Genomic DNA, 16,702 nt, shown 5'->3' with positions numbered 1-16,702 from the left:
CCCAGGCACTAATAGTCCAGTTAGGATCACATTCCTAAACACTCACCCGATCCTCTAAAGCTCCAAACTACCGTCTATATTCCCGAAATCGGCCCCGAGTAACTTGGTTTGATAAAGAATCATACTCTCCAGCTACTCGATACCCGATATACCCGAAATTACGTCCTGTTTGCACCTTCGATGAGCTTATATTTGTGACCGGCCTCTGGTACAGAGCAATATGGCTAGTAACCTAGTCAGTCGCTTCTTCGGAGGACAGAGCATATATGAAAGCCTCCGGCAGCACGACCGAAGATCTGATGACGGTTACAACGATGAAGCTGAGCCTTTTGAAGACGAGGGCGACTTCCACGCGAACCTAGAAGCCGGTAGAGGCGGAATCTCCCGCGGCGATACAACCGGCACTCAGCCCTATGGCCTCGGTGGTGGATTTGGGCGTCGAAACCCTTCGGCTGGGGATCATGATGCTGCCCGGACGAGTGAAGAGTCTGATGGGCCTGCTCGGGCATTTCTTTCTCCGAGAGATCGAAATGACAGTGATGTTCCCGAGTCGTTAATTATCGAAGGCAACCGTCATGAAAGAATGGCAGGGACGGGCAGCTCGGATATTTCAAGCCCCCCTCCCCCGGAATTTTCTCGCTTTCATGACCAGCCGACTACGTTTGATCAGCAACTTGGGAATCTCCCGCCACCTCCGTCGAGAGTGCTGGAAGAACGCTGGGCTGCAGTTCAGAACAATATAGCTCCCCAAGCAGAATCAAGGCCACCGCCAGCCGCCCAAAGGCTCCCGCCTGGGTTTATTGACCCAAAGCAGCGCGCTATGTATAAGTGGGCGAATGTTGAGGATGTGGATTGTTTTCTCCACAGGGTATGGGGTATTCATGTTTTCGTGTGCTGAACCTAGATTGGGTGTTGACTGGTATATAGGTCTACGAGTACTATCTTGGAAAGGGAATATACTGTATTTGCCTCGAAAGGTTCATCGGCTTGCTGTAAGATGGCCAAATAAAACCATCTCAAGTTTTAGAGATTTCCACTAAACGCCCTTGACATAGGACTGTCGCCTTCGTCGTTGGGTTTTCGACATATATTTTCAATTGTATCGATTTCACCAAGTTGAGGACAAGTAAATCGCTTGATGAAGTTACGATTGGGCATTGTATGGCAAGGTAATACATTCCTCGACTCTTGTGGCTCTACGTAAGCTTAGGAGCTAACGCATCGTTAGAATGTCTATCGGCTCAACATTGATTCTCTGGATCTTCTGCCTGGTTTGGACTATAAAACTGGTTTCGTACATCTATGATGTATGGAGGCTGTGGGAAATCCATCAATTCTACCATTATCTACTCGATATTCCAGATGTAAGACTCTATCTCTGATGACTCTTTTCTATTGACTTTATCTAAACTGTGGAAATTGTAGTTGGATATGCAAACGATTCAATGGCAAGACGTCGTCCAAAAGCTCATGGCTTTGCGAGACTCGAACCCCGTCACTTCCTTGGCCACTACTCGAAAGTATATTCGGAACCATAGCTCTAAACAGCGCATGGATGCCCACGACATCGCCAATCGACTGATGAGAAAAGAAAATTACCTTATTGCTTTATTCAATAAGGATATTCTCGATCTATCTATCCCACTCCCGTTTTTGAGAGATCATCAACTGTTGACGAAAACTGTGGAGTGGAATCTTGGACTGGCCATCTTGGACTTTGTCTTCCATGACGGTGATAACTTCAACCCTGTTTTCCTTAAGGAGTCGTCTCGGAAAGGCCTATCACAAGCGTATGAACCAATATCCCGTATCGACGGTACTCCCAAGCGCTAACTATCATTACCTATAGACTGCGGACAAGATTTGTTGTTTTTGGGTTCTTCAATCTCCTGTTCGCCCCATTCATTGTCGCCTACCTTGTGATACACTATTTCTTCCAATACTTCAATGTAAGGCTCTCTTTAAACAGCCTAGGTCTATTGAATGCTCACATTTTACCACTAGGAGTATCAAACAAATCCAAGCGCAATAGGCTCTCGTCGATATACCCCCCTCGCGGAGTGGAAGTTCCGAGAGTTCAATGAACTGGTCCATCTTTTCCACCGCAGAATGAATATAAGTTATCCTTTCGCGGTTAAGTACCTCGAGCAATTCCCGAAGGAAAAATTTGTCCAAGCGGCCAAGTAAGTTCACACAATCTAAATGCCAAACCCTGGTAGTGATTTAATTTGATTGAACTTCATAGGTTCGTTACTTTCATTTTTGGTTCCTTTGCCGCGGTTTTAGCCATTGCATCTCTGCTCGACACAGAGCTTCTCCAGTTCGAAATCACAAAAGACCGAACTGTACTATTCTACATCACTCTATTCGGATCCATCACCGCAGTAGCAAGAGGAATCATCCCCGCAGAAACAGACGTATTCGACCCTACATACGAACTTTCCTGGGTTATGTACCACACCCGCTACAGCCCACCGGAATGGAAGGGTCGTCTACACTCCGACGAAGTCAAGAAGGAATTCTCAAAACTTTATGAACTTAAGATAGTAATCTTTTGCTGGGAAGTTGCGAGTATCATCTTGACGCCGTTTGTGATGTGGTTTTCCCTGCCGAAGTGTAGTGACCGGATCATTGATTTCTTTCGTGAGTTTACGGTGCATGTTGATGGGATCGGGTATGTCTGCAGCTTTGCGGAGTTTGATTTTAATATGACGGGGCCTAAGAAGGTGAGTTATCATTTCTCGTCTCTCTCTTTGAGATGACTTGGTGGGAGTTGTTTTTGCTAATGGTATAATGCTAGTCTGCGAGTATTACCGGCCGTGAGGAGTACTACGATTCAAGAGATAACAAGATGAAAGCCTCTATGATGGGATTCCTAGACAGTTACGGAAACCGACAAGTCGGTACCGCCTCACGAATCGCATATGCACCTGGCTACACGAACCCTCTAGCATCACCAGTCGCCACTGCAACAGAGAACATGACCGGCACAATCACCCAACGTAGAAACAGGTCTAACCCTGGAGTCCAACAATCCCAACATATCAGCCATTCAATGTACCGCGGACAAGCATCCACCCTCCTAGACCGTCATCACCACCCTGCACCTTCACATGCAAGAACACTTCGTCAATCGGTATACCATAATCCGGGATTCCCCCGTCAAGGAAGTATTTTACGAGAAGAGGAGGATGAAGTGGATAGCCAGGATGGACGGTATATTAGTAATTTAGGAGAATCGTTCGTGTCGACTACTCTTGAGAACGATAATTTAAATATCGAAAGGATAGATGATGAAGATGATTTACAAGGTGGAGGGGTGATTGATCTGTTAAAGCAATTTCAACGGGCACATGCAGATAATCATGGGAGGGCTGGCGTTAATTTGATTTAGGTTGGTCTATGGGTAGGGCATGACATAATTGAGTGTTGGATAGGTGTATCATCATTCTCCTTTTTTTTTCTTTCTCCCTTTCTTTCTTTTAACTAGCCTGCCCATCCATTGTTTTTGATTTATCGAGGTTGGCTTAGGACTTTTGGAGTCAAAGGGACTGGTATTGTCTCGTATGGTAGTTCTTTTGGGGCGTTTATGTATTAAAGCTACTGATACTTTAGTGGTGGCTTGTATCTAGCCTAGGATGGCCATGGATGAATCACGGGCTGTGATACCGGTGCTGCCCGCTGGTAATGTGTACCAATAATTTCTAGAATTACAGATCGTTTTGTATTCTTTGACCAAAGTGGGCCTAAAGTGTAGAGCTTGAATAGTATGCTTTTTTATCATCAGGACAACTTCAGTATTCTTGTATATTTAACACGGGTGAACCGAGGATATCGGTACCACCGAGATATGGTTTCATCTACATGGAGCCCGTTGGGGTTGAATATACTGGCCGAAAAGGGCTATATTCTAGTTCGTAAAGTGAGTTTAGCGCGAAAGCTTTCCGTGGGTGTTGAGGACAGTCTCCAGAACCACCGAAGGTATCTATGTAACCAAAAGTTTACAGGGCACAAAAAAAATTTTTTTTTTTTTTTTTTTTTTTTTTCTTGCCACTGCTAGGTGCAGTGCAGTGCCGGCCGCAAAGGGACGAACGCAGGCGCTCGTGGTGACGGCACAGTCACAGTTGCGAGTTGTAAAGGCGTAGCCAGCTGCGCACGCAGATCAACAGGAGGGTGCGCACCCACTAACGATTGCCCAGTCAGTGCGGGTTTCTTAAGGGATACCTGGATCGTGAGATGATCGAATGTATATGTATCTATCCGAGAAATTGTCAATTTACTCGTCTCAAGGGGAATTCACTGCACTATTAATGGATTTCTGATGTCTCTCAGGTTTTAGTGATGATCTGATCAAGTTGTGGCTTAATAAGATCTTGTAATGGTTGCATATTAAGAGAATAATGTAAGGAAGATGATGTAGTGTGTTGTAAAGTTGTAAGGAAGATGGAAAGAAGACGGAGTGAAAGAAACCGAACTTACATGCGAAAGTTTATGCAATGGAGATATGATCTGCTACTTTCAGATCTTGTATATAAGGGTGTAGGGAATTGGTGATTCGTGATTCGAGAATCAATGAACGTGAAAGGAGGCTGGTGTTGCATAAAAATAAGCTGATGTTGAGGAACCTTCAAGTGAGATGATGGATGACAGAGATGAAGAAAAATAGAGAAAATAAAATAAAAAAAGGATAAAGAGAGGATAAAGAAAATAAAAGGGAATGATGAAAAAGAAAAGGTGGGAATCTTTTTTACACCTTTGTTATTCCCTAATTGAGAAATATAGATAATATAATTACCAGAAAAAAAACAGCTTCTATATTGCTCTAAAAAAAAAGTCCCCGAGACTGGCCTTGAACCTACGCCTTTCCTGCAGAATAACTTCGAAGGTGAAAGAGAGAGGAAGAAGAAGAGAGTTAGAAGCAAAGAGGAAGAGGCTTGCAAGGAAGAGGAATTGGCGAACACAAGAAGGGCCTCCGAGACTAATGAGATATAAGGAATCGGAAGAAGGAGGCTGAAAATAAGGAGGATGAAGGTGTCGAAGAAGAAGATTAGAAGCAGGATTGGAAGAAGAGGTTGGTTAGGAGGAAGAGGATTGGAAGAGAAAGATTGTCTCTTTTATAGGCAGTATATATCCTCTGCGAAACAATGCAATTTGCTGCTCCCCAGACCGACATCCGTATATCTAAAAAGCAGTCGTGACATTAAGAGTTGGGAGGAGGAGACAATATAGAATAGACATCATTGCATCGGCTCGAGTTTATCAACCAGCTTAACTCTTCACCCTTCAAGGGAATTGATGATATCTGTTTCCTAAAATTCTCGACAATATCTACGGGTTCAGTTGCAGTTGGCTACAAAATCCTACTTACTTTACTTGGTGTGCTGGTATAGACGTATCATCTTTGCTTTATATTGTTTACCTCCTCCCACACTTAACACCTTCACCATCATCGCCACATCATCACCACATCATAATGCCGCTAAAGCGTACGGAGAGGAGCAGTCGTCGAACTCCTCCTGTTGGTGCCAGTGGGGCAAACAGACGACGTGACGGATCGAAGTCGAAGTCGCCGGAGGGGGCCGGTCGACAGACAAGAAGCTCGGGCTCCCATCAAGGAGCAAATTTGCAAGTTCCAGATGCTCCACCCAGGGATCCTTCCGCCGAACCCTCCCGTCCGGGAGTGGCAACGCGTTCGAAGGATCCCAGGCATTCTGCCGGTAAGTTACACAGCCCTCTCCTAGTCTTTTGTCCCGGTCATCCTCCCGGTTTCGTTTTAGCTATTCCGGGGCTAGCCTCTAGAGGCCCGGGTCGTGCTTTCGCTCTTGTTTGTTTGTTCCTTGATCATTACCAGATTCGTTTGCCCACTCTGTACTTCCTTCCTGATCAAGTAATTCGAGACCTCCGCAACACATTATTCAGCCGTTGCAATTTTTGCGAGAACAATACATGTTAACACAACAATAGGGTGCGAGCAGGGACCGGACCTGCAGGTGGTATACGGTGGCCTGATAATCCAGGCCGAGCATGAAAACGCCGGCTATCCAGCTGACGTTTTCACGGCCTCGGGGCATCAGGCCGACCGTTTGTTTGTGTGCGACAGGTGTTTTAAGTACACCTGTAACCCGGCAGAGCTCTACCAGCATGGGGTATGTCTGTCAAGCTTTTTTCTCTCCCTTTATCTTCTGTCTACAACGGAAAGTCAGATGCTAACGTTTCCTTTAGCGTCTGTCTGGGGATAAGGAGCGGCCGCGGGGCACCCTCGTTCATGAGTTCGAGGGCGGCCGCTACCAGATTTACGAGGTGGACGGGGCGGACGAGAGTGAGCATTTGTTCCTCCAGTCCATGTGCCTTTTTGGAAAGTTTTTTATCCAGAACAAGTTCATCTGGTACGAGTTCGACAATTACATGTTCTATGTCCTTGTCGAGAAGCGAGAGGGCTCGCAAGGAAAAGAACACGAATTCTCAGTTGCGGGATTTTTCTCGAAAGAAAAGGTCTCATGGGACCAGAACAACCTGTCTTGCATTATATTGTTTCCGCAGTATAGGAGTGGGGGGCTGGGAGGCGCGTTGATCGACTTCTCCTATTACATCTCCCAGGCGACTGGGAGAATCGGTGGTCCTGAAAAGCCGATTTCAGATCTTGGCCAGAGGGGCTATGACCGGTACTGGAGAAAGTCGGTCGCGGCAGCCATTTTGGAGAAGACGGCCCCTCGCAAGACAGACGCTCGCTCGAGCAAACGAGCAGCGTCGAGAACTGGCAAGGACTCTACCAAGGCACAACCCCCGAACAGCCGGCTTCGGCCTAGCGACATCTCGATCAGTATAACCGACATTCGTGGCACTCAGATCATCAGTCTGGGGGATCTCTCCAAGACAACTGGGGTATTGTCGGACGACATTCTTACTTGTCTAGGAGATGAAGGTCTCATTACTAGATGGGATGGCGGAAGGCCAGTTCTGAGTCGCCATCGGTTGAGGCAGTGGGCCTCTTAGGGGAGGAAATTCTTGTCACAGCAGGCAGTGACATTAAACAGATGTCTGAGGTTGGAGTTGGGCTAAGGGAGAAGGATCACTCCCTTCACGTATCTACAAAAAAACCACGTCACAGGAGACAGTGACGTTAAACGTATGTTTGAGGATGGAGTTGGGCTCGGGGAGAAGGAAAACTCCCTTTCGTTAAAGAAACCAACAGTCAGGGGGTGCCGGAGGAGGTGGACATAGGCGAAGAAGAGAAGGAACTGGTGGTGTGGTAGTGAGAGAAAGGAGTGGAAAGTTTGGCATAGGGGAGAGTAGGGAAGCTCCTCTCCATCAAAAAACCTTTCGTTATCGGCGGAGTTTGGTGTAGGGGAGGGGTGGAAAACTCTCTTTGATAAAAAACCTTTCTGAGAGAAGGATAACTCTCGAAACTCCTCGAAATCAAAAAAGCCTTGTTTGTATTTATGTATTATTTATCTAGGGAGAAGGAAAACTCCCGTCACAAAAAACCTGTCACCTGAGATAGTGACGTTTGAAGAGATCTTTTCCGATTGTCTGTCATAACTAATGGCAGACTAGTCCCAAGCTTAGTAACTGTAATTTGTAGAAACTCTGGGGCTCGTAGATAGAAGCTTGTATTGTAAGAAATCTGGAGTGATATCCTACCACGTATCATACATTGACCGCGATGCTACTAGATATTGATACCTAAATGATACCGTGGGACTCGGTAGCCCCGAGTACCCCATATGCATTCAAACCCCAGGCTGCTTCTTTCCAAAGCGAGACGTATAGAATTAACGTATAATGTTGACTCTGATTACTAGAATTACTTGATAAGAAATGCTGCCGAGTCCCCAAGATTGTCTAGAAAGGAGTCAAACTCAAATCGCCTACACTCCAAGTTTTTCTGTAGATCTGTGCTTATACCATCGACCAAGATTGACGACGACATCACAAATATAATATTCGGGATATTATGCTGTTAATGCCAGATAACATGAGTAATCATGCTCTCCGATATCGATAGCCACTTGTCTTGATTCCAAGACTTCTGGTAGCGAGTTACTACTACACGCTAGTGCTTCGGGGAGAGGCACAAAAGGGACAGGATTCGAAGAAGGCGTATGTCGATATCGACCGATTGATCAAGAGCGTAATATGCATACTATATATCTTTTCTTTCTCAGAAAATAGAGTAAGATACATACGGTTGTATAGGTATACCTAAGTAACCACGTCAATACTCAAGTATGTAATCGCCCAAGTTGCAAGATAAATGTATTCTTTATATATGTACAGTGACATGAGCGAGAATTGATCCGTAGATTATAAGTACTAGTATATCTTGGATCGAGTTCAACGTTAACCCGTGGTCGCTATAATATCGCCGGCCGGACGTGCAAACCATACTCCCAAAGTATTATGTTGAAATCCTTGCGCATTATATCAAGTGATATGATGATGATGGCCTCGATAGTAAGCCATCCTCAATATATCATGCTGGCCTCGTGGGACATGACCATCGACATGAACTCAGGTTCACCAGTGGAGTTTGCCGAAAACACACTGTCATCCTACAATCTAGATCCTACGTCTTTAAGAACGACCATATGCTGGGTAGTAAATTTATTCCATCTACTCGGAATGAATTTTCTGACTAGAGGCAAAAAAAAAGTGCGGCCCCCGACAAAATTAACCCTGTTTGTGCCGTTATATAAATGTACAAAGACCATGCATTAGGACGATAGAGAAAACACCGAATGTAGCGTAACCCCGTGAGACATAAAATGGAAAGGGCGTGGTAGTCGAGTATGTAGAATTTTGATCGGAAAAACGTGAGTGTGTGGGTGTGTGGAAGAGAGGTATATCGATCAAGATTGTAAAATAGGAAACGGAGAACGGAAAAAAGACGAAAGATCTGGATTTTGCTTAGGCTACTAATTCGACAACACCGCCTGTGATTTGATATGTTAGTATTTTAGATATAAGGTTTAGTGGGAGGGTTTTGTGAAAACATACCAGCCTCCTTGATCTTCTTCTCCGCTAGCTTAGAGACGAATCTAGCCCTGACAATAACCGGAACCTCCGGTAGTCTTCCCTTGCCCAAAAGCTTAGAGTATCCGTTTGCCAGTAGGTCAATAACTGGGGCGGTGTCGGTCTTTCCGGCGCTCAAGTACTTCTCCCTCGATTCGGCGGGGACCAATGTCCACAGCTACAAGTAAAACACCTTGATTAGTCCAACTGTCCATCTCAATATGTCTCCCCATTCAATCCCCAGGATATTCAATCCAGCTCCCATTATTAATCTTCCTCTTGTGCTTTTCATTCCCCCTCAAGTCTTCTAACGGATCGAGTGGGTAGATTTCAACTCACTTTGTCGAGATTCAGAACCGGTCTCCAGAACTGGTTCTGTAGCTTGTGGAAGTATCGCATACCGACTTTACCGAAGTAACCGGGATGGTACTTGTCCATGTTGGTTCGGTGGTGGTGTTGACCACCAGCAAGACCACGACCACCGGGGTGCTTCTATATTTCCCCAAAATTTTGCTATCAATAAATCTGCGCCCAAATAGTATCGGTTGGAGAGTGTCGAGGAAGTTCTGTCGTACCCTGTGCTTTCCTACACGACCGCGACCGGCACTGACATGGCCTCTGTGCTTTCTTGTCTTTGTAAGTCTGGTCTGGAGGTCGAAAAACGGTGATTCGTTAGCTAGATCTGCCTCTCTTCCTCGCTCTCATTCTTGAACTTCAACATCCTCCATTTCCGTCAAAAACACGATTGTCGAAATAATCAATACTCGGGGAAGGACGGTTGACATACGGGCATGGTTGCTGTTGAACGACGATAACCTCGATACTTCGAATTGCAGGAGGTAAAAAACTGTGGACGATGATGAGGGATGTCACTAAGTTTCGAGGAGGTGGTTTCTTCAATTTGCTGGTCTAGGCGCGGCCGTTTGCCCACAAGCGCACTCCGATTGGGCTTTTTTGATTGGACGGGGTTCAACACATTGAAACTTCGGGCCAGGGCAAGCCAACCCTTATCTGATTATCTATCTATCATCATGTGATCAAACGCCGAGAGATACAAGCAACGCAACAAAAACAACAAAACAACAACGAAAACAATGGTAAAGGGTATCCAGGCTCCAAAAGTACGCTCCTCCGTGCTCCGATGATAATGCAATGAAACAAAGGCAATGTCTATGTCAAACGGCTGGTCGCACCCTATTAATCGCGTAAGGGGGCCCGGAACGACCATCGAGTTCAAAGAAAAGAAGACAAGGCAAGGCTACCTGTAAATGCAAAAGAAAAGTAAGAATGCTAGGATGCAGAAAGATGAGGCAGACGATTCCACCATGGACAACCCGCTAAATTGTATCGACTTCATCATCAGAAATATCAGCTCCGATGTTTGTGAGGAATGGATCATTAAGCGCTTCCGCAGCTGACAATCGTTTGCGATGATCCAAGTCCAGCGTCTTCTCAAGAAATTCCAATGCACGTTTCTCCCCCGAACTAAGAGGGTCGTTCTTGCTCCTAGATGTTGCCCATTCAACTATCCGAGACAAACTATGGCCTTTATCAGAGATCGTTGGGATACCAGTTTCGAATGTGGCACCTTTAGAGGATATGGTTAGTTTCGTCCGACCACGTTTGGGAGGGAGGTCTTGGATTTCATACCGTGCAAAGCAGCGCAGGCTCTCATCTTCGCCCGTCCGAAGACGGTAGCCATTTCAATAATGGCATCGATATCGTCAGGGGAGTTAAAAAATGGAAATCGTTTTGATAGGAAAGTTAGGAGAATGACACCTGCAGACCAGATATCGATTTCTACAGCGGGGTCAGCCTTTGATAAATAAAACCTCAATAGGTGGGTGAGATGCGTACTAGTAGTTTGTCTGTTACACTTGAACAGAACTTCGGGGGCGCGGAATCCTCTCGTCCCAGCTCTGTTGGCTCGCTTGGAGGGTCTAGGATCACATAGTTCATCAGTCCATTGCTTGGAGCAGTTCTACTGGGTACCTGTCATTACCTTGGGTCGTTCTTAGGATATCCCCCAACCGAAGCCGTAGGTTTAGGAGGTGCACCTCTGGTCCTAGTGCAAGGGCAAACTCCATCACGTTCCTCTCTCTATGAAACATATTAGCACCGCCTGTAGTTACAAATCAAGCCGGATAACAAACCTCAGCCAGACCAAAATCAACCAATACCCCCCTGCCCTTTTGACAGTCATATAAAAAGTTTCTATGCAGCAGAGGATTAGACACTAGCGAATGTAATCGTAAAGAAATATTCTAACATACGTTGGCTTAATATCCCGATGAAGGATATTCTTAGCATGGACGAATTTCAACGCCGTGAACAATGATCGCATATAGCGCTGGATTTCGGTGATATCAAGTTTCCTAAAATATTCCTTTAGGAGTATGACGGTTAGCATCATGCCTGAGATTCCGAGCCTCATTTTAAGTCACTCACTCTGAAATCGACATGGCGGAAATATGGCATGACGGCAATGACTTGATCGAGGTGGCGGAATGCCGTAATGAGCGATACAACATTCTTTGATCCAGTGAGGTCTTTCAGCAGTTCCAATTCGTTGTGTATCCTCTGCGGGCTGCTTGTGACATAGATTTTCTTGATGGCGACATATTTGACCTTTTCCTTGGTTTGATTAAAGCGTTGACGTTTCGACCGAGGCGAGCAGTATTCGGCGGTTCGTTCGTCGAGATCCCATTCGTTTATATACTTGTTGTATTGTAAATCAATTGCTTTGTAGACGGAGGAGAAAGTGCCTTCTCCGGTCTTACTAACAATCTTGTAGTGCAGATCAAGTTTTCGAAATGATGCCATGAATTCGTCAATTTCCTCTTGCACTTCCGGGCAGATTTCATCCACAGTTCCATCGGATTCTTCGGAGTATTGGTCTTCTGAGAGAGCATATGGACCCATCTCGCTGTCGTTTTCGCTGATGCCTGCAATGTCTTCATCTTCGTCCATCTCGTCGCCCTGGCCAGGGTATTGAAGACCTGTGCCACTTGCATAGTCGTCGGTAACGTATTCTTGATTTGCCATTTCATTCCGCGGAGCGGGTATAATTTCGGTGCGAGAGGGTTTTCGCTGGACGTTTCGGGAAGCAGCGTGCAGGGCAGCTGAGCGATGGCTTTGCGAGTTCATTGCGAATAAAAGTCCGTGATTCTGTTGAACGCAAGGGGTTAGCTGAAGTCCTGAAGATGTCGATGCCAATGGCTACACAACGTCAAATTTCTGACCTTGTACTTTTAAAAGATCCACCTCAGTATCTCTTAGGCAATGAATTGAAGCAAAAGAAAAATGTGCCGTTGTGGGATGTCGTATATAGAATTATAAGTTGATGAGGCATGAAATCAATCGCAAGCCGCAATTAAATTCCGATTCGCGAGTTTGATGCGCGAGACACCAACACCGGTAACAACGACAACGACAACGACCGACAACAACAAAACACCTCTCAGAGGCGACGATAAAAGTAAACAACAACGGTGTCGACATCACAACGGACGTCGCTGGCGGATATCGAACATCAAAAGAAGTCACGGAAGGCTGAAGGAGCTTTAGAAAGTGTACTAGACGACTTTACGTTCGAAACCGCGCGAAAACGAAGACCGATAAAACCCGACTTGTCGAGTGCTACCCAGGTGGTATGCCTATCTAGCTTCTCGTTCGATATCTAGATCATTCACGACCCTCGAAACGCCTCTTTCCGAAGTAATGGAGGAATCAAAATACACATTCGAGCTTGCGGCCTCGCTAAGAGCTTACCTCGACGACCCGTTGACCATTTCCTGTCCAGATGCAGATCCCGGTCTCATAAGTGAAAATGGAGAGCCTCTCACCGCAGGGCAGGTCAATCCTGTCCTAGACCCTATCGTGGAAGCTGTCACAATAAACCCGGATGCTATCCTAAAAGACGATAACTTTGACAACCTACAATGCTTGCTGAAGTAGGCCTCCCGGACCACCGTTAGAAAGCTTCATATGCTAACGAAGCTGGCTGCCGCGCACAGGTCGTTTTCTTTGATTCCGGGTATATCTGCGAGCAAGGTTCTGGATCTAGTTGCCTCAGGCTTGGCTGCCTCGGCTGCTATCGTACATAGCGAGTTAGAATCGGACGACCCGGGTGATCTTGAACTGCACAAGGAACTACTGGAGGCATATGGGTTCCTACTGCTATGGGCTATCAGTGCGACGGAAACCAGAATGCAAGAGAAGAGTAACCAGGCCGCTCCAGCTGCCAGAGGCAGAGGTACCAAGTCGAAAGTTTCGAAGGGTACTGGTGGAGTGTGGGACCCATCCTCGCAGCTCCTTCAGACGTTGGACATCATGGCGAGAGTAATGAAGCTCAAGCTGTCTAGGATATTCCTAACAACGTCTGAAAGAGATACATTCATCAGCCTCTTTACGAGGCCCGTATATTTGATGTTCGAGAATGAACAGCGAATAAAGAGTGTTCCAATGAAGATGCACTGCTTCAAAATACTCTGTTTGGCTGTGAAACATCATGGCCACGCTTATGGTAATTATATATTTGCCCTAAGGGTATATTCCTCTAGGTACTAAGGTTGACGTATTATTTAGGTGCCCAAATCTCGATCGTACAAAACCTGTCTTATTTTGAACATCTTTCGGAGCCGATGGCTGAGTTCTTACAAATCTTAGACGAGCAATTCGATTATCCCCAGCTCGCCGACGAAGTTCTCCGAGAAGTTAGTAACAAGGAGTTCAACAGCAATGATACTAAGGGACCAAAATCGATATCAACTTTCTTAGCCAAGCTCGCAGAAGTTGCACCTCGCCTCGTCCTCAAACAGATGACATTGTTGATTAAACTATTAGATAGCGAAGTATGTGCTGGAACTCTAGACAGTGTCAGGACCTTACTGACCGGATACTAGTCGTATACGCTACGATGCGGCATTATCGAAGTTTGCGGCAATCTCATCGCAGATTTGACAAAAGAGGACGAGCGGACGGATTCTCATAAGTCGCAGATTGAGTCCTTCTATGATGTTCTAGAAGAGAGGTTTCTAGATATCAATCCTTACTGCCGCTCGCGTTTGATGCAGGTTCTCAGCAAACTTTGCGAGTAAGAAGCCCCGCGGTCTCACAAGTGTAGGTGTACTAACTCATGGATGCAAACTTTAGTTTGGAAATAAAGAACCCCGGGCGCAGACAAAGAATCACGGAACATGCTACTCGCAGCCTCGAGGACAAAAGTAGCAATGTTCGTAGGAACGCCATTAAACTCATCGGACGTCTTGTTGCTACACACCCTTTCAGTGTACTCCACGGTGGCCAGCTTGCCCTAAAAGAGTGGACCGAGCGTTTAAATAAAGTGAACGAAGAAATAGACGCATTGGGCCCACCGCCGGGAGCTCCAGGTCTTGGAGAGGGTGCAGCAGACGAAACATCTGCGGACGAAAGCTTACTGCAGGATGTCACTATGCACGAAGCCGATGGCGAAGAAGGCCATCAGCCGCCTGCGGGTCCAACCCCAGAGGAAATGGCAACGTCGGAGGCAATCACAAAACTACAGTTGACGAGGCGGTATTATATGGACGCCATTCGGTTTATAAATTCCCTCCATACCGCTGCTGCCCTGGTCACGCAGCTGCTTGGGTCGCGGAATAAAAGCGAAGTCATCGAAGCTATGGATTTCTTTGTGGTTCTGGATGCCTATCGAGTCGAGCCTTCTAAGGTATGTCATAATGACACAATATTTTGGAAGGGGGTTCAACGTTAGCTAACAGTTTAAATAGAGCGGCATCCGCAAGATGCTACGGTTGATCTGGACCAAGGGAAACAGCGACGAAGGCCGAAGTGTTCAAACCCATCTGATCGACTGTTACAAAATGCTCTACTTTGAGGCGCCAACGAACTTCAGTCCCAATGACGCTGCGAATTATGTGGCTCGAAATATTATCAGTCTGACGTTTGGAGCAACGTCTGGAGAACTAACATCTCTCGAAGCTCTCCTGAGCACAATGATGAAGGCAGGTCAGATCCCCGAAGCGGTTATTGAAAAACTGTGGAAGGTGTACGGTGTGCAGAAGAAGGAAATCTCGCGGACGCAGAGAAGAGGGGCTATAATATGTCTCGGAATGCTCGCTGTCGCAGATCCAGAGATTGTGATCAAGCATCTCGAGACCCTCCTTCGCATCGGCTTGGGTGCCCTCGGAAGAGCCGACCTCGCACTTGCCAAGTATACTTGCATTGCTCTCAAGCATATTTGCCCCACCGGCAGACGAGACAGCCCAAGCACGATGGCAAGGCTCACCAACAATCACGCCGTTCTCATCAAGTTGGCAGCAATCTTGGAGGTTCCCTCCGCCAGCCAAGACTGGCTCGGCCTAGCTGAGCAAGCGGTGAATGCTATATACGCATTATCACAGCATCCAGACGTTCTGGCTACGGAAATTATCCATAGAAAGACTAAGGGCGTGTTTTGCGCCCCCCGTGCGATGGAGATTGAGGAGGACGGCGAATCGGCTCCCCCAAAGCCAGAGGATGGTATCGATGCGAATATCAAACTCTCCCAGCTCCTGTTCCTCGTTGGTCACGTTGCTATCAAGCAAATCGTCCACTTGGAACTACACGAGTTAGACTTCAAGAGAAGAAAAGCCGCGTCAGAGAAACTAAAAACAACCACTCAGTCTCCAGAGAAGGGAGGTGCGGCTGCTCAGACCGCCCAAAGCGAGTTGGACCTTATCGGCGGTACTAACGAGGACGACTTTACGGATGCAATGCAACATATTCGCGAACGAGAGTTGCTTTACGGGAACAGGTCGCTTTTAGCTCGATTCGGACCGATGCTCACGGAGATATGTTCCAGCAATACCAACTACAAAGATGCCAACCTTCAGGCCACCGCAACCTTGTGCCTCGCGAAGTTTATGTGTGTCTCATCCGACTTCTGCGAGAACAATCTACCGCTGTTGATAACCATTATGGAGAAATCTACAGATCCTATCATTAGGAGCAATGTAGTTATCGGGTTAGGAGACATGGCAGTGTGTTTCAATCACTTGATTGATGAAAACACGGACTTCCTATACCGCCGTTTGAACGATAAGGAGGCATCGGTGAAAAGGACATGTCTTATGACCCTGACATTCTTGATATTGGCCGGTCAGGTGAAAGTTAAGGGACAACTCGGGGAGATGGCGAAGTGCTTGGAGGACCAAGATAAAGGAATTGCTGATTTGGCAAAGATGTTCTTTACCGAGTTGGCTACGAAGGATAATGCGGTGTATAATCACTTCATTGATGTGTTTTCGCTTCTAACTGCGGATCAGAATATTGAGGAGGAGTCTTTGAAGAGGATTGTGAAGTTCTTGACTTCGTTTATTGAGAAGGTACTTTTAAACTCTCCCGGTTACCTTTCATGGCTCTCGTGCTAACGGCGCATATAGGATAAACATGCCAAGCAGCTTTCGGAGAAGCTAGCGGCCCGTCTGGGACGCTGTGATACCGAACGACAATGGAATGATGTTGCCTATGCGCTCTCCCTCTTACCGCACAAGAATGAGGAGATCCAAAAGGTAGTCGCCGCAGGGTTCAGGGTTGTACAAGGCACGGCTTGATATCATGATGAATATGTTTTTCTTTTCACATTGGAACGGCGTTTTTGTTTCAAGGATATTGATTAATCGGTGGCAATCATGATTCACCATGTTAAAGT

The 16,702-nt window shown here is 46.4% G+C and overlaps 5 protein-coding genes across 5 annotated transcripts; 3 read left to right on the top strand and 2 right to left on the bottom strand.

The window, feature by feature from the left end:
- Positions 1 to 220: 220 nt before the first annotated feature.
- On the top strand, positions 221 to 3,394 carry DFL_008544 (uncharacterized protein; the record flags this gene model as incomplete). Its single annotated transcript, XM_067638292.1, has 9 exons — positions 221 to 868; positions 928 to 992; positions 1,056 to 1,169; positions 1,229 to 1,364; positions 1,426 to 1,790; positions 1,850 to 1,949; positions 2,005 to 2,183; positions 2,246 to 2,726; positions 2,801 to 3,394. 9 exons carry the CDS (start codon positions 221 to 223, stop codon positions 3,392 to 3,394), a joined length of 2,682 nt encoding a protein of 893 aa, XP_067486194.1.
- Positions 3,395 to 5,473: 2,079 nt separating this feature from the next.
- DFL_008543 (uncharacterized protein) lies at positions 5,474 to 6,993 on the top strand (the record flags this gene model as incomplete). Its single annotated transcript, XM_067638291.1, has 3 exons — positions 5,474 to 5,717; positions 5,965 to 6,146; positions 6,223 to 6,993. 3 exons carry the CDS (start codon positions 5,474 to 5,476, stop codon positions 6,991 to 6,993), a joined length of 1,197 nt encoding a protein of 398 aa, XP_067486193.1.
- Positions 6,994 to 8,907: 1,914 nt separating this feature from the next.
- DFL_008542 (60S ribosomal protein uL15) lies at positions 8,908 to 9,805 on the bottom strand (the record flags this gene model as incomplete). The annotated part of the gene is made up of 5 exons (XM_067638290.1): positions 8,908 to 8,933; positions 8,998 to 9,190; positions 9,352 to 9,504; positions 9,588 to 9,659; positions 9,800 to 9,805. The coding sequence occupies 5 exons, from the start codon at positions 9,803 to 9,805 to the stop codon at positions 8,908 to 8,910; spliced, it is 450 nt and encodes a 149-aa protein (XP_067486192.1).
- A 544-nt stretch (positions 9,806 to 10,349) lies between these two features.
- DFL_008541 (uncharacterized protein) lies at positions 10,350 to 12,513 on the bottom strand (the record flags this gene model as incomplete). The annotated part of the gene is made up of 9 exons (XM_067638289.1): positions 10,350 to 10,600; positions 10,663 to 10,812; positions 10,870 to 10,952; positions 11,015 to 11,112; positions 11,166 to 11,226; positions 11,286 to 11,398; positions 11,461 to 12,180; positions 12,255 to 12,260; positions 12,457 to 12,513. 9 exons carry the CDS (start codon positions 12,511 to 12,513, stop codon positions 10,350 to 10,352), a joined length of 1,539 nt encoding a protein of 512 aa, XP_067486191.1.
- Positions 12,514 to 12,732: 219 nt separating this feature from the next.
- On the top strand, positions 12,733 to 16,604 carry DFL_008540 (uncharacterized protein; the record flags this gene model as incomplete). The annotated part of the gene is made up of 7 exons (XM_067638288.1): positions 12,733 to 12,965; positions 13,029 to 13,537; positions 13,600 to 13,865; positions 13,917 to 14,107; positions 14,167 to 14,719; positions 14,781 to 16,376; positions 16,434 to 16,604. The coding sequence occupies 7 exons, from the start codon at positions 12,733 to 12,735 to the stop codon at positions 16,602 to 16,604; spliced, it is 3,519 nt and encodes a 1,172-aa protein (XP_067486190.1).
- Between the last annotated feature and the right edge of the window lie 98 nt (positions 16,605 to 16,702).

The sequence above is a fragment of the Arthrobotrys flagrans genome, assembly GCF_004000055.1.
Source record: "Arthrobotrys flagrans strain CBS H-5679 chromosome Unknown unitig_1, whole genome shotgun sequence".
In the NCBI taxonomy this organism is placed as follows: domain Eukaryota; kingdom Fungi; phylum Ascomycota; class Orbiliomycetes; order Orbiliales; family Orbiliaceae; genus Arthrobotrys; species Arthrobotrys flagrans.
Note: the sequence above shows the minus strand (reverse complement) of the source record. Positions and strands in the feature narration are given on the sequence as shown.